Source organism: Moschus berezovskii, chromosome 12 (genome assembly GCF_049115385.1).
Source record: "Moschus berezovskii isolate FMDL1 chromosome 12, NW_MosBer_1.0, whole genome shotgun sequence".
In the NCBI taxonomy this organism is placed as follows: domain Eukaryota; kingdom Metazoa; phylum Chordata; class Mammalia; order Artiodactyla; family Moschidae; genus Moschus; species Moschus berezovskii.
The window spans coordinates 73,071,825-73,096,576 of record NC_142471.1 but is presented as its reverse complement, the minus strand read 5'-3'; the positions used below and the strand labels follow the sequence as shown (position 1 = coordinate 73,096,576).

Here is a 24,752-nt window from a genome sequence, read left to right as displayed (position 1 = left end):
TATTTCTAGGCCGCTACAGAGCATAATCAGCTAAATGCAGAACAAACAGTTTAGCTCCACATCCCTCAGGATAGGAGGTGATGGGGTAGAGGGAGTTTTGAAGACTCCTTGGTTACCCAATCCTAGCTCCCCACCTTGGCTTTGAGATTAGTAAATATTCTCAGCCCCTTCCTTAAGTCCTAAAGAACACACCCTATTGCCAGGTGTCCCCTAATAAGGTGTATAAGAAGCTCAACTGGATGTCAACTTCATTGTAGTTTTCTTCCTATTCATTCTCTAATGAAATTCAATATGTAAATCAGTTGCCTTTTTCCTCATCAGCTGGGGTTTTTCTATTGATATTTTGCAATGGGATCTTTATTTGAAAGTCCTTCAGTAAACATTGTCAATGATAAGGATGAGTTAGGCATAATATTTGAGTTTAGCATCCTGGAGCGCTATAAAACAGTATGACACCAGCTGGGACAGGAGCTGCTTTGTGTGTCAGGGAAAAGAAGGCAGGAGAGCCCTGGTTAAGCAGAGAGGCATCATGGTCAGACCAAGGTTCCAAACTGTGTGTCACCACTCGTTACTTAGATGACTTTGAGCCACTGTTTAGCTTTCCTCCATCTACTGTCTGTCCTGTAGCAGAGACAGGGATGTACCATCCAGATTCCCCTTACGGGAGATACAGTTGCCTTAGCTGCTGGGGGAGCTGTGGACAGAGGTTTCAGCTGCCTTCCCTCTACATTGTGTCCTTTTCTTAGTGGCTCGTGTCCAGTGATGCCCTCAGCTCAACCTCAGGCAAATCTGAAGGGCCATTCTCATTCCCTGCAGGGTCGTTTGAGGCTGTTGTTGACCTTTATCATAGCTCGGCTTTTCCCTCCACCCATTCTTTCTTAAAGATCCAGTAAATGGAATTTCTTACTACTTCAAGAAAGATATAAAGGTAGATTTCAGAGCCCAGCAGTTACCTAACTGGAAGTCGTGAAAAAATATACTGAAATGAGTGGACTTTATGTTGTTCTAGAACTTCATGATGTTCTAGCAGCAAATGTATAGAAAAGACATTCGGCAGAGATACACAGAGATGCATTTGCAAGAAAAGACTGGCTGTTGAGAAATTGTAGATGAGTCTATTCAGTCAGTTCAGTTAAGCATAAGATGACTGTGTGAGCTGTGGATAATTAGTGTAGGAAAGAAAGGTGGGACCGTATTGCTGAAGGCTTTGAATGTAAATCTAATCCACTTGGCAGTGGTAATTTGTGCATGAATTTGGATGGGGACACACAATCTGAGTTGGACTGTAGGGGGATAAATCTTTAAGTATTGATAGTAGTCTGTCTCCTGGAGATGTGGAGGCTATTGTAAAGCTTGAGGGGAGCGAACATAGAGGCTGAATTGAGATATTAACAAGGCGGGGGTGGGGGGAATTTAAATAGAAAGGAACCAATAGGATCACTTGTCAATATCTCATAGGCTGCTTAGATAGGATGTGGAAAGGCGAGTGTCATGTCATAGGTGAGATAACACTTCCCTTTGGGGTATCTGGGAAAAGAGTGCCTCCATTCATCCCCATGCAGAATGAAGATTTTGCAGTAAATGTGAGGAGTTCTTGTACAACAACCAAATGACATTCTCCAGAGAATGCTCCAGAGAAAATGCCGAAATTGCAGCCAACTGAATTCTAGAACCATCTAGAAAGTAGGCTCAGTAAAGAGGAAGTTTCTGAGTGATGTGCATGATTTTAATAGAAGATTGAAGGGTAGCAGGGGAAGGGCTAAGAGAGCTTCCTTAGCTGATCATTAGGGTCTGATGCTTTGGAGAACTCAACAGATACCTGGAGGCTGTGGTCTGGGGTGTGCTGTTAGGTTAGGTGATAGAGGTATGCCTGGTGGATTTGGAGGGAATGCTAGTGCTTCGAGGAAGGAGGAAGCTAGGTTAGAAGGCGTTATAGCTCCAGGGGCAGAAGATAAGGCTCAGTGATGGATGGCCTTCTCACTGACAGGGTCCACTTACTTTTACAAGGCAGGTACTACCATTATGCCACTTTTTAATTTGAGGAGATGCAAAGTGTTTAAGGTCTCATGGGGACAGAGCAGGGGACCAGACTTCAGAGTCTGGCTTGAACCCATTTCTGGCCCTTGCATCCCTCCCCGACAAGGACCCTGCTTTCACACCCCATCTCCACACCCGTGTGCCTTCTTACTGCACCACCCCTCAACTCCCCACTGAACACGTGGTTGCTTCTCATCGGCTCTCCTTCCCCAGGACTCACGTGTGCCTCTGCGTCTCTCCCTCAGGCCACCGGGGTTCCAGGCCAGCACGTCTTGGTGGCAGTGCTGCCTGGCCTGCCCACCGCTGCCGAGCTCTTTGTCTTACCCCATCAGGATCCCACGGGAGAAAACAAAAGGTCAGCCGAGGACCTGGAGCAGGTGAGTCCCCAGGTAACAGGTCAGCTTTTCCCTCTCTGAGCCATGACCCTGCTAGTGCCTGATCAGGACAGCAGCTCTGGGGGTCCCCACTTGACCCTTCCACTTTCCCATACTCGCTAAAGAAACGTAATCTGGAGATTTAACTACAGCATCACCAGAAAACACATGCAAGAATATGTATTGTCAGCAGTGGCTAAACCACTCAGGGTATATCCATCTGCAGTGTTTACAGTAGAGAAGATAAATCTGTGTACTGACATGGCAAAATGTCCAAGGTATTAGGTGGCAGGAAAAACGCAAGAGGCTGAACAATGTGTAGAAGTCTAATTGATTTGTGTTGCTTCACATACTTGCATCATAAGAATCAAAGTGAAAGTGAAGTCACTCAGTCATGTCTGGCTCTTTGTGACCCTATGGGCTGTAGCCTGCCAGGCTCCTCCATCCACGGGATTTTTCCAGGCAAGAATACTGGAGTGGGTTGCCACCTTCTTCTCCAGGGGATCTTCCTGACCCAGGGATCAAACTCAGGTCTCCCACACTGCGGGCAGACTCTTTACCCTCTGAGCCACCACAGAATCCCTGAGAATCAAATGGCATATCTTTATAAAAAGGCACAACTTTTATACAAATCATGATTCCTCTTTATCACCACAGTCTACAATGATTTGAGCTTATAATGAATGAGTAATGTTCACTCCAAGTACCTCCCCTGGCTATATGGGATTCGCTTTCCTCATCTCTAGCACCTCTGGAGTATTAGAGTATCTGTGTGTGTGTGTGTGTGTGAGAGAGAGAGAGAGAGAGGGTCTCTCTCTTTTGCTCCCTTAGATCTTTTTTCTCCCATTCTTGCTTTTTTAAAATTTTTTAATTTATTTATTTTAATTGGAGGCTAATTACTTTACATTATTGTATTGGTTTTGCCATACGTTGACATGAATCTGCCCCGGGTGTACATGTGTTCCCCATCTTGAACCCCCCTCCCATCTCCCTCCCCATCCCATCCCTCTGGTTCATCCCAGTGTACCAGCCGTGAGCATCCTGTATCATGCATCGAACCTGGACTTCCTTTTAACTTCAGATCATCCATCTCTGTTGTGAGGATCGGGCTTCCCAGGTGGTGCTAGTGGTAACGAACCTGCCTGCCAATGCGAGTAGATGTAAGAGACATGGATTCAATCCCTGGGTTGGGCAGATCCCTCAGAGGAGGGCAACCCCCTCCAGTGGCTACAGGATCCCACGGACAGAGGAGCTTTGGTGGGCTATGATCCGTATGGTCACCGAGAGTCAGACACGACTGAAGCAACTTAACACGCACGCACAGTGATGATTATTACTATGATGATGCCATGATTGTTGTTCTTATTCTTCACCCAGTTAAAATGATCAGTCTTGGTCTGGTCACCCTGTTGGAAACTATATGACTTTGGTTTCTCAGTGCTCTCTGACAGATACATTAAAAACAGGATTCCTCTCAGACACCAAGTAAATTTTAACTTTTTCTCCTTTTAGTACTTGGAGCTTTTCAGTTGACTTAGAATTAGCCCATAGTCTAGTCCCTTGATCTCTAGTCTCCAAGATGATTTGAGAAACCTCTATCACAGCCTTGTTAACAACAACCCCAAATTACAACCTGGCCCACCTCCTAGTCCACACCCACCTTTCAACAGTTGCTTTCTCAGTTGGCGGAAGACTCAGGTCTATATTTTTTTTTTTCACATGCAAATAACAGATAACAGAGCTGTCAAGGAGAGCCCCAGTGAACCCCATCTCCTAGTGAACTACACTTGAACATCGGACAGCAGGGAACCCATCAACTTTGCGTCTGACTTTGCTCAGCCCTCACTTTCAGCTTCCTCTTATATTTTATAAATTATTCTCTGCACCTGCAGTTCAGTGGGAGAAAGAATGGAGTATTTCTTATTATCACACTGCTGATGCGACCGAGAGGGGTGTAGATCCCTATCCAGGGCATTTAGGTTGAAAAATGTATATTTGTGCCCCCTCTGGAAATCTTATGGCTTGTCTATGAAATCCAGAATATCATCTTCTCAATACGGAAGAGTCCAGATTTAGAGCCAGCTAAGTTCCCAGGTACCACATAATCTGCACATCTCAATTTCCAATACTTTTCATTCTCTCTCTAAAATATAGTTTCTAGATGTTTATTTGAGAGAAAATGTAGAAAGAAGAGGCAGGTGTTCTCTGAAACTTGGTTTACTTGTGTGAGGGTATATCTTGCTCTGTTTTCCCTAGAGTTCTTCTTTCTCTTTATCTTGTCTGAGTGTCTTTTCCAGAGACTTTCTCAGAGACCTGAGTGAGTGTTCCTGAGGCAGTCAAGTATCATGTACTGATTAGCCATTAATCAGAGACCCAAAGGCAGTTGGCTTGGCTTTGGGTGGAACTTAACATTCGGTACACGTGTAGGCAGTTCAGATAGTTTTAGAAAGACCACAGGTTTGGAGAAATATAGAGACCAGGTTTCTAGTTTCAGCTCTTATATCCAATGCTTATATCTTATAGATGAGGAAGATTCAGAAAAGATCAATAATCCAGCCAAAATCACATAATGTATAATACCTGTCTTATGGGGTGTTTGATAGATCATTAAAGAAATGATACAGCAAAGCCCTTGACCTATAGAGGTTACTCAATAAATGTTAAATAGATAATGTTTACATTTATGGATGTTTTGTGCTAGAAGAGTATATGAGAAATGCAAAAATTATATATAGGCATATTAAAGACTAGTATTGTCCAGGGCATGCATTGGCTGAAGGAAGATGGTGACAGTAAGGAGAAAAAGATTAATGAATGAAATTACAGGAAAGAACAAAGAGAGCAGGAAACAGAAAGAACACATGAATGAGTAAACTAGAGGGAAGATGACTCATCTAAGTTATCGTGCAGATAGATGGCCTTAAGGGAAAGCAGCAGAGTACCAAGGGAGATTGTAACTTTGGTTAAGGGAATTGCCAGTGTCACAGCCTTATCCAGGAATGAAACTAATTTCAGTGACCAAACCCAACATATGAGAAATCAGTGTCTTATGGAAACTGTTATTACCCAATTAATTAGTACAGTAATGAAACCAATATGTAAACTAAGCCTTGTGTCAAGAACCGGCAATACAGGTGCTGCCCACAGGAATCCTATAGTTATGATCCTAAAAGAGGTCCTTTAATTCTGCTCTCTGACTCAGTCACTTTGAAATTAATGAGTTCAGACCCCAACAGGGAGCTGTGAATTGCCTGAGGAGACACAACTCTTTAAGGAGAAGGAGATTCTAGTTCTGTTTCTGCAACTAACTCTCAAGTCTAGTGGTCCCTTTGTTCCGTCATGCTGCCCATATGGATTTGGGTACCACCTGACTTCTGCAAGGCCCCCAGGTATCAGGGCTGCTGCCCCCAGGAAAAGAGCAACAGATGCTTTGCTTTTTGTAGGGTTTTTTTTTTTTTTTTTTACTCTAATGAAATGAACATATCTTCTGTTCAAACCAGTTTCACTGGAAATTTACAGTTATGAGCTTATTTGGTTGGGAAGTCCCGCTCAGGCGTGGATAACTCAGAGAGGAAGTATCATCAGCTTACTCCCCTGTCTTCATCCCTCCCTCTTTCTCTATCTCTTTCATTGTGACCACACGAGAAGTCTGCCTGAGAATGAAGCCAGCACATAAAGACGAGAATAGCCCCAGGAAGCCCCAGTCTTTCATTTAGTCATCTTATCAATTCCATTCAAAAGACAGTGCCTCTCCCCTGAGTGCACCCCAAACGCCTAGGGCGATAATTGTCACAGGCTCGACTTTTGTAAAGTGGAGATGTCTCAACTAGCCTGGTAGTCAGAAGGCTAGGGCTCTGTCAGTGATAACTCAATGTGTCATACCCTCTCCCCAGGATCAGGAGTTAAGGGAGCCCCTCCTAAATCAAATGGGCTGAGAATAAAGAAGGACATGGGTCCTTAAAGAAAAATATGGGGGACAGAGAAGGAACCGGAGGCAGGCAAAAGCAACTGACTTCCTTTGTCATAAATTACATAGAAATTGCAACTGGGTGCAAAGTAAAAACGAAACAACCAGGACCCTACTCCTTCAAAGGCTGCACACTGAGTTAGATGGGACTTGGGAAGAGCTGGCTTTATTCGCTTTCTCAATACTCTGGCCCCTTTCTTTACTGCACAGAATTCCCAGTAGGGGAAAAAGTGGGACCTGGCCAGGTGGATCCTGATGACTGGGAGGGTAGGGCCCCAGCAAAGGGCTCTTGGCTGTCCTCCCTTACTTCCTCTAACAGCATTCCCCGGGGAGGACAGATGCTGGCTTAGATCGAGTTGTCTTGTCTGTAAAATAAATTGAAAATTCCTCACAGTGAGAAGCACTTGACCTTGTTGTCCGGATAACATTGCACTGGGTTAATCAAGTGACCTCTGTCTGGGAGGGTTCCACCACTCTCGACTTCACAGCTCCGGAGAGTGAGAAAAGGCTCACTCGCCCTTCGCTGGCCTCATCAGGGATAGACCCTCTTGCTACCTGAGGCCCGCTGCTCAGGTGTGGAGCACACCCCACCCCCTGCACCACTGTACTTGCTGGCTTCTCTCTGAGTCCTCGGAGGTGAGCAGATTTGTATCTGGCTTTCCTGGAGGGAGGAAGGACCATCATGCTGTGTCTGTGATGCTGTGCAGGGGAGATAGGGAGCCTGCATGTTGTCTTGCTGAATCCTTAAAGGGCACACATTTAAAAGGAACAGAACAACTATGGATGAAATGTCAACCTCCAACAACAAATTTCCTCTTTAGTTGTTTGTGTTGTCAGATACATTTGACAGGTGCAGAAACTAAAACAGGGAAAGGAAAAGTACCTCTGCAAATGGAACAGGTTATTGGCAATATTTTTAGAAATTAAAGATTCATTGTGAAATGTAATAAATAATCTTAGACCATTTTCAATATATTCAGTCTGCCCTGTCCAGATTTTTCAAAGAGAGAAATTGTAGAAATATTTTGAAGTTCACAAGGAAGGCCACTAAAACAGAAATTATAACCGAAAGAATAGGTAAGAGTTGTGCTGAAAGAATACAGCAAAAGGAGAAGGAGAGAAGTTTGGAGCTGGTGATGCGGATCTTAGGGAAAGGAAGTGAACTGGGACACATTATTTCTTCATTATGTCATCCAGGAAGAACTTCTTAGCCACTGTAGTCAAGCTGATTCTTTGGTGCTAACAAAGAACAGAATTGATAAATAGAAGTCCTGTTTGGCTCCATTGCTTCTTCCGTGTATTAACCTAGAAATCATGATAATTGGAAAAGATCTTTCTCTGTTAATTCCCAAAGTAATGTCATTCAACTACTCTTTGAAGAGACCTTAATAACCTAACAGGATCAGACTTGACTGTGTCCATTCCAAGGTAATCCCAGGCAAGTCTCCTTCTAAACCTGGCACCAAAATGTTCCTTACATTCAGTAGGGTTCCCATCCCTTCTCTCAACTTCTGATAAGCATTAGTTGTGTGGCCCAATATAGCTTTGCCATCGATAAATCTGCTAAAGCCCATTTTGAGTGTGTATTAATAGTTTCACTTTGTACCATCTCTGTGGGTGTCATATTTCATAAATTGCCACTGCTCTGTTGTCCTTAAGCTTCTCTTTCTTCATGTTTCAGCATTTGACACTTCCATTCTGATGATCTGAGAGTCGATTTTCCTCTATTGGTTTCGTTAAGCGTTGTTTGGATGTTGAATGTGTTCTTTATGTGGTAGCAATCTATTCTATTGACCAAACATCTCCAACTCACCATTTCTGGGTATCAGTAGGGTTATACCCATGAGTCTCTTCTGTAAGCAGAGCCATGTGACTAATTCTGGCCAATGAAGTGGGAGCAGAAGTGATGAGTCACTTCCAAGCTGAAGTATTCAGATTTTGTCTCTAGAACCCAGAGAACTCTTTTTCCCCTCCTCTGATGGTGTGTACATCTGAGGGGGCTGATCTACCAGCCAATGTCCCTGTGTGACTGTAATGAGCACGGCATCACATCTACCTGCAGTAGATCTGGAGCTTTAAGCATAGAGCACACTTCCTTTGTTTCAAGTCCTCAAAATTGTAACATTGTTACCTCAGCCTGACCCCTGTTCTGATTACCACACTCAAATTTTATGCTTGTGAAGAAGCTGAGAAGGAGAATTGATGTTTTCCATGTACCTGGTCCCTTCCACAGCACCCTTTTGATAGCATCTTTCCAAGTATTTGTATTGAGTTGCCACTGTCTATTTAAGTGGTAGTTTAAATGAAGTGTGGGTTGCATTTGAATCATAAGCATATTTCATCAAATAGGCAGACACCAAGAATAATAGATTTTTCTTTGCTCATGATTATTTAGCTGAAGGAGAATAGAAAATGGAGAGCAGCAGAAGAGGGGTGACAGTACAAAGGTAAATGAAATTTGCGAAGACGACACACTTGCACTGGACAGAGAAAGAAAAATGAACAGATTCAGCTTGTTTCAGGAGGACCGATCTCCCAGCAATTACACACTATTTCACTCGAGTCTTTATCATGCAAGCTTGTGTTCTTTCATTTAGGCTGTCACCACACTGTTCTATAGTCGCAGTTTATTCTATTCCTTTCATGGCCAAAGACTCTCCCAAACAGTATAAATTATATTAACTGTTGAATAGAATGTAGCAGTCCTGAGGCTACGGTTAGGAATTGCCTGTAGCTCAAATTGGTCAGATGACACGGGCCTGCTGTTATAAATCATGTGCTTCACAGTTAGATGAGAAATAGAAGCGTAGTTAATGATATGCTACAATTTTTTATCTCCTAAATGTGCTCAGCTGGACCTCCTCCCATATACGTTTTGTGTCTTTGTCAGCTGGCTCAAGGAAAATGTTTTTTTATGGAAATGCCCTAAGATTAGGTGTCAAACAGAATGAAATTCTAGTCTCAATTCTTCAAATATTAACAGGATAAACTTAGGAGTGTCCTTTAGGCTTCATGTTGCTTTCAATGGAGCTGTGTTGTCCTAGGGAAAAAAATAGTGAGAAATATGTAACTTTGCCAATAGAAAGTGTTCAATGCATAGATATTATATATTATATATGAAAATATATGTAATAATTCACACATGATGAAAACAATGCAGGATAAATGCTTCTGCAGGTGGCACGGAAAACATTTAAAATATCGTCAAAATCTGTCAACAGTTTTGTACTCATTTACTTGCGTAAAGAAATGCATGGTTCTAATTGAGCTCATTCTTGTATGCAGTGTAAATTTTATTTAGTTCTATTTCTGTGCATAAGTTCTTTCACACACCACGAAGTATGTTATCTTTTTTGTGTGTTCTTTGGTGCAAGTGAAATCCATGAAATATACTTTCTCTGCTACCATTTTTGCATAGCCTGTTTAATTTTGTAAATGATACAGATAAAACCGATGAAGCAATGTTATAAACCAGAACAAATTTGGGAAGTTAATTGTTTTCTTCAAGGGACTCTCCTGGAGATTATAAATTAGAAGTATGTTGTTCAGATGAACACTTTTCTGGTTTCTTATCTATATCTCTTTCTTGAGGAAGAAACATTGTCAGGGAGAAGAAATAGGTATCACTTCAGCAAGTTGGAAGAGAGAAGTCTTTCTCATGCATATACACAGTCCCATTTTGTCCATGGGATGGACTCTGCAAAACAGGACAATTTCTTAATTACTTCCGATGTTTTCTTATTCAAGCTAAAATATTTTTTCTGCAAATACAATTGCGTATGTAGGTGCACATGTGTATGAGTATGTACATAAGCATGTGTATATACATAAGCATATTAATTTATTATTGTATATTTCACACACATATATATACACACTTCTCTGTGTATATGTTTATTTAAGAGTCAAACCTTTCTGTTTAACCTCTACTAAAAATCTACCATCCAATTCTTAGAAAGGTCATACTGATTGAATGATAAGAATAAGATAGAATAGGAACTTGCACACCGTAACACTTTACAGAACACAAAGGAAAACCATTCTACACAATCTGTGTTAGAAATCCACTCTTCATGTAAATCTTGAGCATTCTGGAAGTTTCGCATTACCCAGGAAAAAGAGTAGCTCATATAGAGAGCATAAAGCTGTTTCAACATAATTTTTATCACAATCTTGTTTTCCTGCACAGTCTGCTAAATGGAAATATTTGAGAGGCTGAGCTTGAACTGGATCCCAGGTGCATGACATGGGTCACAGGTCACTGACAGTCATCCCAAGTTCTTGCTGTTAAGCAGAGAAGTTCATCTGCAGGGCAGTTCAGTTCCGTCACTGAACAGGGACCTCTGCGAGAGACTCTGTGCTTGAAAACAAAGCTGTCAGGCCCTGGTTAATTGATAAAAGGATCAAAGGTGTCATTTTGGCAACTCAGTGGGCTCAGTGAAAGTCCATAAATATAAAAAGAAAACTAATTTAAGAATTTAACTAGCAGAATGATATTCAGAAAGCATCTAACTAGATTTAAATAGCATATGAAATAGAACATTACATTGATGCTTAGAACATTAAAAATGAGGCAAAGAAACAAGATAATAGGAGTGTGGTCTTCCCTGATAGCTTTTCACAAATTACTCAAAAGGATGAGTGAAACAGCAGATTGATCTGGTTTTTTACTTTGAACACATAAACAGAGTTTTACCTTGTCTAGAAAATCTTGCCTTATACTGTTACTACCTAAAACAAGGTCCTTTGTCATTTGTTGGGGTTAAATGTTTCATGGCCCAGAATTCTGTGGGTCTGCCCAGTACAGAAGCATCAGCCTGAGTAGTGGTTTTGGGTTCATAGAATGAAACAAGAGTCAGCCAACACATTAAGTTGTGGTTATGCTTTGTTTCAAATGTATAATTTATTATACATGAGTTCATGGGGACTCTCGAAGAGTCAGTCACGACTTAGTAACTGAACTACAACATCGTTATTATTTTAGTAGAACGATATTTATCATCAACAAATACCCATGAACTTTCTATTCTCGGAAAGCTGGGTAAGAGGAGGGAAGCAAAATAGGGAATAAGATGGAGTTTACTATCAAGAAGTGAAATAAATGGGTCTCAATCTCATCAGAATTTGTAAATTCTACATATTTGCTTCTTTTAAGTCCTTGTGTATAACAAATGCACTCTCAAAGAAACCCAGGGTAATGTTTTTAAGCTAATACCAGGATAATTTTTTAAGAGTAGAAATGATCTAATTTCCTAATTGTTTGTCCTATTTTGTAGCAATTCGGATATAACATCAAGCCATGCTTAGAAAATAATTCCATCTGCATGCTCTGGACTAAAATCTTAAAATCATATACAACTCACTTATATCACTCCCAGGTATAATATCAGGATGCCTTGATCAGCATGGTAAATATTGCTCAGCATGTTTGTATATAGTCCGTGTGACAACTTCACTCACTCTGACTCTTTTCCTTTCAGATATCAGAACTGCTGATTCACAAGCTCAACCAAAACTCTGTGCACTTTGAGCTGAAGCCGGGGGTCCAAGTCCTTGTCCATGCAGCCCACTTAACAGCAGGTCAGTGTTCCCATCCCCGGGTTCTCGCTAGTGGCTCTGGCAGAAGGGGATCCCAATTTGTTTCAGCAAAACAAGATTAACTGGTGCCACTGCTGATCAGAAATAGGGCTTCATTCTTTGGAGGTTCTCTTGCTTGTCTTTTTTTTTTTTTTGCCTTAATGGGGACTGGGAGGCAAAAGAAAGAGGTGATTTTCCTGCCTGGTACCTGGCAAAAACCATCAGTGAATCACTTAAAATTCTCTCAAATAATAGCATATTTATTCTTACAGTAATCTTGAAAATAAAGTTAACTTTAAAAGTAATTTTTTTTTCTGATCTTTCAGTAAGACTTTATTTTTAAATCATTCATGCTATGAAGAATTTTCTTTCAGTTTGGGATAAAGAGGCACAACAGAAATATCTGGGACTTAGGAGCTGTCCAGGGCCTTAGCTAGGAGCTGAACCCCAGGTTGGTCAGTATCTTACAAATGAATGAATGTAATTCAACTTCTGTCTCTTCACTTGTAAAAGATGATGGGGAAAATATTCCTTCTAGGGCCATATAGAAGTCTCAATATTTCCAAGTATATAGAAATATATATTATTGTGCTATATTAATAATAAATTAACACTATGTATCGGGTCCTTATTTTTTCAGAGTGCTATACTGGTGTTGCATAAAGGCCATAGGCAATGGCCTTTGCCTTCAGAAAGTATAATCTAGTTGTGGTGTTTCAGAGTTTGGTGGTGGCAAAGGTGGTGGTACTTTGGGGTGGGGGAAGTGGGCAGTGGTGGGATCTCTAACAAGTGAAACGCATAAATGCCTTTATAGAGAGGCAGTAGCACATTTCTGAGTGCTTGGACTTTGCAGTTTTGCAGCCAGACCATTGGTTTCAGTCTTGCTCCATCACTTACTTAGTGTGTAGACTCTGAGAGGAGACTTCTCACATCTGTAACAATGGAATTGTGTGAGGGTCAAGTTAGTTTAGGTTACACACATAGGGTAATGCCTGGTGCAGAGTCAGGCATTATTTTTCCTTTTATCCTTTTTTATTATCAACAATCAAAGTTTTATGAGAAATTTAAAGCAGTGGTAAATTGCAGCCAGTCACAGTGACACAGGAAAGCTTCATGGAGGAGGTGGTCTTTGGGTTGGACCTTGAAAGATGGATAGAATTGAACTGAAGAGATTATTCCAAGCATAATCTTGGAATAATCAGAGAAGGAACATGAAAATCCCAAGGGCTTTAGGTATGCTGAATAAGTGGGGACAAGGAGCAGGTTTTTCCAATTCCATTCTCTGGTTTCCTGGAGGTTCCTGGAGGTGTGCTTAGGTCTAGAAGACAGCCAAGCAGGTTAACTACTGGCCTCTTTTCTTCTTGGGTTCCATCTTTTTACTTTATTAGGATTCCATAAAATGTTTTTCCTTAAAAAAAAAAACACTGACTTAAAAAACAAACATATAAAAGTCACTGTGTTAAGCATGGGACATGGAGGTGGAAGGTGGAAATACGTCAGGCTGAGCTGTTTCTTCTTACTGTAGTGGACTCTGAGAAGCTGTGGAGACCTAGGAGAAAAGATGTGACCAATTCAGAGTGTCTCTTGAGAAAGGTGACTCTTAGGAGCAAGGATTGAGTAGAGCCAGTTTGCTATTCTGCAGCAAATGGATGCAGTCAGTTGCATTCATCAACAGACATTTATTGAGTTGCTGGCTACTCTGAGCCAAGAAGTGTTCTCAGCATGGGATAGAGCCTCTGCCTCCATGAAGATTCCATCAGTGGAGAAGGCTGGGCAGGTAGCACATTGACAAATGCCACTTTATGAATCATACTGATGGTGAAAAGATCCTGAAAAAAACAAGAAAATATAAGAGTAGGAAGGGGCTTCCCTAGTGGCCTAGCGGTAAGGAATCTGCCTGCAATACAAGAGACACAGGTTTGATCCCTAGGTCGGAAAGATCCCCTGGAGTAGGAAATGGCAACCCACTCCAGTATTCTTGCCTGGAGAATCCCCATGGGCAGAGGAGCCTGGCAGGCTACAGTCCACAGACTTGTAGAATTGGGCATGACTGAGCACTTGCGCAGAGGGTAGAAAACAATGAAGCACCTATGAGGGCAGCTTGCAAGCCTAAGGCTTGAACAAACTCACCTCAGAGCATTCGATGATCTTAATTGTTTCCTGCCAAGAAGGTTGGCCTTTGGTGAGCAGTGGTGGCAAGTGGCAGTTACACATAGTTGGTTAAACTGGAAAACCAAGTCCAGAAACATCCCTTGTCATCAGCTCAGTGGCCAAGCCACTGACAGTTGTCATATCACTCTCCAAAGATGGTTTGATTGGTTTCCTAAATTTGAATCTTACTTTATATATTAGTTAAGGATACCTTTGTGTGATGACATCTGGGATCCAGATTTAAAAAAAAAAAAATAGGAATCCAAAAAGTGGGTAATGATCTGAAACTGCTTTGCCAGTGACTTGGCCTGGAAAATGGATACAGCAAAGGCACCCATGGATCCATAGTTCCATGGAGGAAAAAAAGGTCATTCCTGATAGCCAGGAAAAAATAATTCCACTGGTCTAAGTTCCAGTTGGCAAAGAGTAATGCAAAGTTCGGAAGATCTGGAAAATTTATCCAATTAATATTCATGCTTTGTCCCATTGCTGGAGATTTGGGGAACAGTACTCAGATCCCTCATGCGATGAGTTGACTCACTGGAAAAGAGTCTGATCCTGGGAGGGATTGGGGGTGGGAGGAGATGGGGACGACAGAGAATGAGATGGCTGGATGGCTTCACCAACTTGATGGACATGAGTTTGAGTGAACTCCGGGAGTTGGTGATGGACTGGGAGGCCTGGCGTGCTGTGATTCATGGAGTCGCAGAGAGTCGGACACAACTGAGCGACTGAACTGAACTGAACTCAGGTCCCTCAGAGGAGGGGCTGACAAAAGGGAGTGTATTACTGGGAGCTTAGGTAAGCATGCTGAGACTGGAAGGAGAGACCTCTGCAGCATAGATATGTACTCTGCAGGGTTGCCAAGGGAACAAAAGGAAACTGCAGTTTAAGGCAAAAGCTTAGACTGGGCCATTTTGGAGAGAGCGAGAAAATGACCTGGCTTCCAGTCATCCAGGCTGTCCCAGGTTCTCCTGATAGTATCTATCATACACCTTTTGGCAGTGTAATTCAAAACCTGATTACCTGGCCTTTGTGCTTCCTAGGATGACCAGAGTGAACATAGACTTATATGTGGGAAATCAGCTCCAGTTTGAAGAATAAAAGAAGAGAATGTCAAGGGCTGACATAGTAATTGAGTCTTGGAAATTTTCGCTGTATTGATTTTAGCTGTGTTGTCATCATAGTGTTAGGACTGGCGGTTCCAAGGGAGAGAGGTACAAAGTCACTCTCAGCCAGGCTTTCATATGCAAAAGGCAAGGCTTGTGTTAAGGCTGGCACTCTTCAATGACTGTGATGAGGAAATAGAATATATGAGGGATCAGTTTCATGTTGGAGATTGTTCCTAAGTGAACTCTAACTACCTGATTTTTTTTTTTTTTAACTATTAGAACAGAGGATAGACTATGGTACCAAGACCGTGGAGGGAATTCTCCTTTCACACATAGAAGAAAACTTGGCATGTTGGGTAGGCGATCAGTTGGATTGAGACAGTTGCCACCATTTGTTTAAATTGACATTAACACATTCATATTGGGATGGCTAGGAAGAGAAAGCATAAAAATATACCCTTTCTTGCCTGGTGGAAAGAAGACACGATGAGGAAGAGAATTTGATGCCGAACTTCCACCTAAGCTCCCTTCCCTTTCCTTTTATTCCCCCTGCAGGCAGGAGAAAACAAAATTAAAATACAATCTAAAAAAAGGGAAGAAGGACCACTGCTTGCAACATTTCATGTCTCATAAGCAGGATTGCTAATACCTTCCCAGGGACCATTCCAGCACGCCGCTGCATACCATTAATTGCTTAGCAGATGTTCAACAGCCTTCTTTTAAAAATATTTGAGCCAGAGTATACTGCTGGTGGGAGAGGCAGTGCATAATTTGGTTTGTCTCCAAGGAAAAAGAACTGTCTCCTTTCAGGAATTTACTAGCCTTGCTTTGTTTTTCAAATTCAGTTCCCTGTTTGCTTTTATGGGAACACAAGGTAAGCGTTTCCAGGTACCTGGATGTCATTAGAGACTGGATTTCGTTTGTTTCCCCTACATGTTCTGTTTGGGAATTCATTAACTTTGGTATCTAAGTGAGCTAAACTTTGAAGGCAGTCCTTGTTTTGTTTTTAGCTCTTCCCGTGCTTCTCAGTTTCTGTACAATTCCTCCCGGGGTCCTCATTGCTCCTGATAGTGATGTTCCTGAAATTCTCTGAAGAAAGTAAAGATTTCAGATTGTGTGAGAATAAGAAGGGATGAGGAGCTGTTATCAAGAAGTTTGAGAGAGGGCCATGCCTTGAGTGGCTTTCTGTGGCTTTTAGGACCCCGTGGCAGCTGGCGCCGTGTTTAGCAGACAGAGGGAGTATGACTTAGTCAAGCTGGGGGCTGGACTGGAAACACTGGTGTTTTGAGGAAAATGTACCTTTGCTCATGGTATTCCCAATTGGAACATTACTCCCCCTTCTCTAATTTTCTACATCTTTTAAGTGTCTTTATATTTTAAGGCTCAGTTCAATGCTAACCTTTGCATGTTGTCTTTCTGGAACCCTTCACCTGGCTACCATCTATCACTTGTCAGAACTCACATGGGTTTTTTTTAAGCTCTATCTGTCTGATCCTCATCATCTCTCCTATTTAATTTCCTGAGGATACAGTTCACCATGTCTTTATAGTGTCTCGATCATTGTATCTAGCACAGAAAATTGTACATACCATGTGTTCAGTAAATATTGCTTTTACAAATAATTAGACATGTAATTAATTTATAACCTGTAGTTCAGTTCAGTCACTCAGTCATGTCTGACTCTTTGCGACCCCATGGACTGCAACACTCCAGCTTTCCCTGTCCATCACCAACTCCCGGGGCTTGCTCAGACTCATGTACGTCGAATCGGTAATGCCATCCAACCATCTCATCCTCTGTCATCCCCTTCGCCTCCCACCTTCAGCCTTTCCCAGCATCAGGTCTTTTCAAATGAGTCAGTTCTTCACATCAGGTGGCCAAAGTACTGAAACTTCAGCTTCAGCATCAATCCTTCCAATGAATATTCAGAACTGATTTCCTTTAGGATGGACTGGCTGGATCTCCTTGTGGTTCAAGGGACTCTCAAGAGTCTTCTCCAACACCACAGTTCAAAAGCATCAATTCTTCAGCACTCAGCTTTCTTTATAGTCCAACTCTCACATCCTTACTTGACTACTAAAAAAAACATAGCTAGGAATAAATGGACCTTTGTTGGCAAAGTAATGTCTCTGCTTTTTAATATGCTATCTAGGTTGGTCATAACTTTCCTTCCAAGGAGGAAGCATCTTTTAATTTCATGGCTGCAGTCACCATCTGCAGTGATTTGGGAGCCCCCCCCCCCAAATAAAGTCTGTCACTGTTTCCATTGTTTCCCCTTCTATTTGCATGAAGTGATGGGACCAGATGCCATGATCTTAGTTTTCTGAATGCTGGGTTTTAATCCAACTTTTTCACTCTCCTCTTTCACTTCCATCAAGAGGCTCTTTTGTTCTTCACTTTCTGCCATTAGGGTGGTGTCATCTGCATATATGAGGTTATTGATATTTCTCCCAGCAATCTTGATTCCAGCTTGTGCTTGATTCAGCCTGGTATTTCACACGATGTATTCTGCATATAAGTGAAATAAGCAGGGTGACAAGATACAGCCTTTGACTATGTGGATCACAACAAACTGGAAAATTCTTCAAGAGATGGGAATACCATACCACCTTACCTGCCTCCTGAGAAATCTGTATGCAGGTCAAGAAGCAACAGTTAGAACCGGACATGAAACAACAGACTGGTCCAAATCAGGAAAGGAGTATGTCAAGGCTCTATAACCTGTAGAGATAGGTTCAAAATTCTTATCTCCTCGGTTATCCTTTGGATTCAGTGTGTTGGACTATGAACCAGAGTTCATGTCATGTTATAATGTGTGTGTGTGTGAGCCACTCAGTCATGTCTGACTTTGTGGTCCTGTTGAATATAGCTGTCCAGGCTTCTCTGTCCATGGAATTTTCCTGGCTAGAATACTAGAGTGGTTTGCCATTCCTTTCTCCAGGAGTCATGTTTTAATACCTCTTACCCAATAATGGGGGAACCCTGCCTTCATTTAAATAGTAAGCATCCCAGGAAAACCCACTTCTGTGCTTTCCTTACGTCAGATATATTTTTTTAAGATGTACAATAGTTGTTGATATGCATGTTGTGGAAAATGGGTGAGTTGAAGGAAAATTGGAGCTCTATGAAGGAGAAGTCCTAAAGACACTGGGAGAGGGACTGAGAAGAGAGATATTCCTGAAAGGTACAGAAGCCAATTTAACTTATTGGCTGATATTTTACCAGAATAGTAAAATAAGGAGCAAAGCAAGCTCTGTCTCCCTTCATGACAGAGCTCAGGGTCTCAAACGTTAGATCACACTACACTTACCTGATCAAACAAACCAGACCCTCTTCACATCTTTTGTGATGTCTCCCTTGAGTTCTGTCTTATCCATGTTTTTACCCTGGCCTTCTTTTTATTGGTTGATTGATTGATTGATTTTCTCCTGTATTTTAAAAGCTGTGATGTGTGATGTAGGGATGGTTTAGGAAGAGTTTTACCAACAAGACTCACAGGAAGTCTTAGGATCTGCTGCAGAACATTTGATGCCTGTAACTAATTACAGCAGAACAGACCTGGGCTGTTAACAAAATATCCCTGAAATGCCAATTGTTTTCTCATTGCTTCCAGTAACTTGGGATTTACCCAAGGGCACACAGTCCATTTCCAATTTATCATCTTACTTCTCCACATGACTCTGTGCCTCCCTGTGCAATGATTCCTTTAAAACTATGGTTTGTCCAGGGATATGAAATAAGCTAGTACTCTTGCTCAGTGTACACTAGCTCGATCTGGGGTCCAAATATTAGTTGCATGAAGCTTTCCTAATTCTAAATCAAGAGGATGAAAAGCATTGTATGTGGAAGAGTCAATAAAAATGAACCTTCGTGCTGAGTTGGAGTTCACTCAAAGCAGAGAAAATAAACCTGCCATGCTGAGCAGAAGCAGAACGGAGTATGGTTTATGTGTAAAGTGATCCATAGTGTGACACGTTTGTGGCATTTAGATACATACCCTCAAATAGTCCTAACTGGATATTAACTGAAGATATAACTATGAGCAGAGGAAAGAGGGATACAATTCATGGGAATTAAATGTGTCATTATTTGATATGTCCTTTGTATTATGCACTTTGTTCATCATCCATGCATGATGTGAGAAAACCCTCATTAACGCATGTTGAGTTTAAAGTATGATACACATGATAAAGGAAAGAAGGGGCAGATGAAAGGATTTTCTAAGACCATAGGTCAACAGCCAATAATCTGTTCTTGTTTTACAAAGTATTTACCCATTTTACGAGGATTTCTCAACTCAAGAGGTGGTCATTTATTTGATAGAGTTGGAAACCTAGAATCTCTTTTATAGTTTCCAAAGCAGGTAAGTGTCACGGTCGTGTTATTTTGGTGCTAGTGTTAGTCGCTGTCATGTCTGACTCTTTGCGGCCCCCTGGACTGTAACCCACCTGGCTCCTCCGTCCATGGAATTTTCCAGGCAAGAGTACTGGAGTGGGTTGCCATTCCCTTCTCCAGGGGATCTTCCTCCCAACCCAGGGATTGAACCCAGGTCTCCTCCATTGTAGACACATTCTTTATGACACCAGAGAAGCAAGTGTCATAAAACAGACAAGTGGTGGTGGTGCTGGTTTAGTCACTAAGTCTTGTCCAACTCTTGTGACCCCATGGACTGTAGCCTGCCAGCCTTCTCTGTCCACAGGATTCTCCAGGCAGGAACACTGAAGTGGATTGTCATTTCCTTCTCCAAAACAGAAAAGTAACGAACCACAGTAGAAAGCTGGGGCTAGGAGGTGGACACTCAGGTGAAGAGCCCGGGACCAGACTATGCTTTAAACTGGGAGCTTTAGTTTATCACCTTTTAGTAGATTTAGATTGCCAGGTGAAGGGAATCTGCTGACAGGTAATAAACTAAAGTTTTAATTGCTGATACAAACCTCTCAAGCTACACCAAAGTTTGTAACTTTGTTCCTGTGAGGATCCATGGTCATAAGTTCATTCAGCAATTATATTTGGGAATGGGGTGGGGACAGGGGGCAGGAGAAAACAGCTTAAAAAGCGTATTGTTTCTTCTTTGGTAGAAGCGTTGAGGGCAGTGAGACTAGAAGCTAATGCCTCAGCAAGCAAAAGGAAACACTACATTTTATTTGAGGACACAGAGCCTTCACTAGATGAATTCATATTAAATGACAACCAACAGCACTTAGGGATTTTGTGCATTTCACAGGAGTTATTTATTGGATAAATAAACTAAACCTTGAGAGATGAGACTTCTGTACAGTGGGACTGGAAAAGCTGGTGCTAACTGGTTCACTCAAAACATTTGGGGTAAATATCTGCCTGTTCTGTGGCTGGAAAATCTCTTTATAGCTTAGGGTAGGCAATCCCTGCTATAAAACAGTTGTTGTTTAATTTGGCTGTGCGTCACAGTTACAGAGGAAGCTTCATCAAAGTTGAGCTTCTTCAGGCCTCATTGCGCATTCCTGGAATCAGAATCCCAGGGATCTTTGGGAATCTGCCTTTGTAACAGGTTCCCCAAGAGATGTTTATGCAGCTAGGCCTTTCACCAATCTCAGCAGCTGCTCTTACAAGCATTCTGCAGACAGAAATCTATCTGCATAACAAGGAAAGGTGCTCGTCTATCTCCAGTAGTAAATCTGATTTACAACTCAGGGCATCCACTCAAAACAGAGGCATGCATTAAAAAAAAAAAAGCCCTTGATATTAAATGTAGGAGGAAATTAGTAATAAACATTAAAATCTAATTCCTTGGTGTATTTGGAGCCAATTTAATTGGCCGAATGGGTTGATGACGGTGGGAGTAAGGGAAAAATGAAGCCTGCCTCTGAATGTGGGATAGACTCTATCCATAATCTAGATGGATGGCAAAGGCCAGCCAAGAGCTGTGGCCGTGAAGCAGTTGAAAAATGATTAAAGCGTGAACCAGAATGTTAGTGGCAGAACAGCCATGGGTTTTATGAAAGTTAAACAAATGATATTATCTTGGTGTTATTAATGTGCTAGTGTGAACAGAAAATGATACCTCCACACCTCTCTGTATTTCTGCACATATTAGAGAATCAGGGTGCTCTTCCACTCTTAGCTTTGTGGTGGGGGTCACAGTTCTTCTGGGGTTTTGAATACTGATTGGTAAAAAAATGTAAAAGCTTAATATTTCTCAAAGCTTCAAATCGCAGGTTGAAACTTTTTAAAATTTAATACCACATGACTGCTCTCAACCCCTCCTATCTGTCTAGCAGTTGCCTTGTTTAAGCTATTATGTTTAGGAAGCCTGTCCTTTGTCAAGGGTATGTGTGGGTTTTTAATAAAACTGTTATCTTGGGTTATCTTCGCCTCCATGGTTGCTGCTGACTGGTTCAATTTCTTTTTCAGGTGTAATAAAAAGATATTATCACAGAGATGTTAGAGAATTAATATTTCCCAGCTTCACTTACTACCTCTGGATATGTTATGAGTCAACGTGGGAGGGGATAAGGTACTCAGAATTTCAGTCTAGGTCGAGATACATCATGAATTTTGCCCAACAGTTTACATTGAGAAAGACCGTTTCACTTGAAGGCAGAATTAGCATGAATCCAGAAGCTTTAGAAAACACAATATCATATAAGCCACATTGTTATACATGCAGATGCCCAATTGTGAAGTTGTGGAGCTCAGAAATGTAAAGTGAAATAGATGGTTACAATAACATTTTCCATTGAGGGATGAGATTAGCACTAGTGGAATTCTTCCACAACCAATAAATTTATCCGTCTTTTTAGTCTCTGGTTGCCTTATGATCTACACAGTTATCACTTACAAGTCTTTTGTGAGTAAAGTCATGCTTGTAATACATTTCCTTCCTTCTGTCTTTCCTCTCAAATAGTTTTTTTTTTTTTCCTCTACACATAATTAGGTTGTTTCACAGACATGTGGACCCAGTGGTTTTTGGCAGTTACTAAGCTGTTATGGTATTATGATAAGTAATTACAGGTGCTGAGATATTAAATATATCCCTTTCCCAAAGGTGACTAAATGAATGTGGTACTTTCATAAATATGCCAGGGACCAGCAATGAAGCGGTTCATTAGCTTCTGAAGATGCATAACCTTTTTTTATTTTTTTTCTAAGATTTCCTGGGCCTATAGAAAGGCATGAATAACTATAGGTTAACTGCCCTGAAGATGCACCCAGTATCTCCTGGGCAGAGAATGGTCAGATGAACAGTTCGGAAACAGTGCAAACATGAGTCAGGTTGGAAATAAGCCACAGTTAGGATGCAGGAGATGCAGTTCCCTTTAGGGAAGGCCTTCCAGAAAACATGGCACAACCAAAGAAGATAGGAGAACACACAGACAATACAGAGAATATACCAGGATCTAGGACAAGCTACCTTTTAGGCACTAAGCTTCTTATACTTACAGGGACCGAGGCTGTCAGGCCATATCTGTTGTGTCTGTATAAGTTTTAATAGCATTCCCTTCATTCTTAAAGTGCCCTGGTTTAGAAAAGGACATTTATGGTCATCTTAGTTATACCCTGGCACCCTGTCAGTAGGGATAAAAGTCCGTACCAAGAATTGGATAATGTAGAGCCCAATAGAAATAATTACTAATTGGATGTTCAACCCATTGAAAGAAAAGGGTTTTGAAGAGAGAAGGAGTCAGTAAGCTATTTCTGTGTAACAAGCCACCTCCAACTTCAATGGTTTAACGGTAGCATTTATTATTGCATATGAGTCTGTGTAATGGCTTGGTGGTTCTTCTGATTTTATCTGTACTCACTGTGTGTCTGCAGTTAGCTGTGTATTGTTGGGTAGAGAGCTCTGCCGATCTTCACTGGGCTGACCCTGTGTTGGGGGTCGGCTGGCTGTAGGCTGGCCTAGAAGAGCCTCAGCTGGGATAATTAAGCTCTGCTTCATGTGGTTTCTCATACTTCAGTGGGCTTCCCTGGGCTTGCTCTAACATGGCAGTGACAGGATTCCAAGACAGAAAGCAAAAGTGTGTAAGACCTTGAAACCCACACTGGTATGCCACCACTTGTGTTGCGTTCTATTGCCAAATCAAGGCCAGTGCTAGCCCAGACTCAAGGGGATGAGGAAATGAATTTCACCTCTTGGTGAGAGAAGGTTCAAATTCAAATAGCTGAAGCTTGGGCACAGAAAGAAGTATAGAATTGATACAGTAGTGCAGTCAGTCTATACTAGGCTGAGCGCTCTCCTCGGGGAGGTCTGAAATGGTTTTAGGTAGTTTAATAAAATTAGTATAAAATTCCCCTGGAGTCATAACAGGATAGAGCTACTATTGTGGTTAGGTTTGGATTTGTTGACGTTGTTGTTCAGAGTACTCAGTCATGTCCCACTCTTTGCGACCCCATGGACTGCAGCACGCCAGGTCTCCCTATCCTTCACTATCCTGGAATTTGTTCAAACTCATGTCCATTGAGTCGGTGATGCCATCCAACCATCTCATCGTCCCCTTCTCCTCCCGCCTTCAATCTTTCTCAGCCTCAGGGTCTTCTCGAATGAGTCAGTTCTTTGCATCAGGTAGCCAAAATATTGGAACTTCAGATTCAGCATCAATTCTTCCAATGAATATTCAGGATTGATTTCTTTTAGGATTGACTGGTTTGATCTCCTTGCAGTCCAAGGGACTCTGAAGAGTCTTCTCCAACACCACAGCTCAAAAGCATCAATTCTTCAGTGTTCAGCCTTCTTTATGGTCCAACTCTCACATCCATACATGACCACTGGAAAAGCCATAGCTTTGACTAAATGGATCTTTGTTGGCAAAGTAATGTCTCTGCTTTTTAATACTCTGTCTAGGTTTGTCATAGCTTTTCTTCCAAGGAGTAAGAGTCTTTTAATTTCATGGTTGCAGTCACCACTGGCAGTGATTTTGGAGCCCAAGAAAATAAAGTCTGTCACTGTTTCAACTGTTTCCCCATCTATTTGCCATGAAGTGATGGGACTGGATGCCATGATCTCAGTTTTTTGAATGTTGAGTTTAAAGCTAACTTTTTCACTCTCCCCTTTTACCTTCATCAAGAGGCTCTTTAATTCCTCTTCACTTTCTGCCATTAGGGTGATGTCATTTGCATATATGAGGTTATTGATATTTCTCCTGGCAATCTCAATTCCAGCTTCTACTTCATCCTGCCCAGAATTTCTCATGATGTACTCTGCAAAGAAGTTAAATATCCAGGGTGACAATATACAGCCTTGACATACTCCTTTCCCAATTCCCAACCGGTCCATTGTTCCATATCTGGCCCTATTGCTTCTTGAAACTATTGCTTCTTGACCTGCAAAGAGGTTTCTCAGGAGGCAGGTAAGATGATCTGGTATCCCCATCTCTTGAAGAATTTTCCATAGTTTGTTGTGATCCACACAGTCAAAGGTGTTAGTGTAGTCATTGAAGCAGAAATAGATGTTTTTCTGGAATTCTCTGGCTTTTTCTGTGATCCAGCGGATATTGGTAATTTGATCTCTGGATTTTTCTAAATCCAGCTTGTACATCTGAAAGTTCTTGGTTTAAA

At 41.6% G+C, this 24,752-nt stretch overlaps 1 protein-coding gene across 1 annotated transcript in view; it reads left to right on the top strand.

Annotated features, from left to right (window-relative positions):
• Positions 1-24,752, top strand: part of SORCS1 (sortilin related VPS10 domain containing receptor 1) — a 158,848-nt gene that overhangs the window by 129,095 nt on the left and 5,001 nt on the right. The window contains exons 18-19 of the mRNA XM_055424696.2: positions 2,283-2,414; positions 11,859-11,958. Of these exons, the coding sequence (XP_055280671.2) occupies positions 2,283-2,414; positions 11,859-11,958 (232 nt within the window). The remainder of the gene's footprint in view (positions 1-2,282; positions 2,415-11,858; positions 11,959-24,752) is intronic.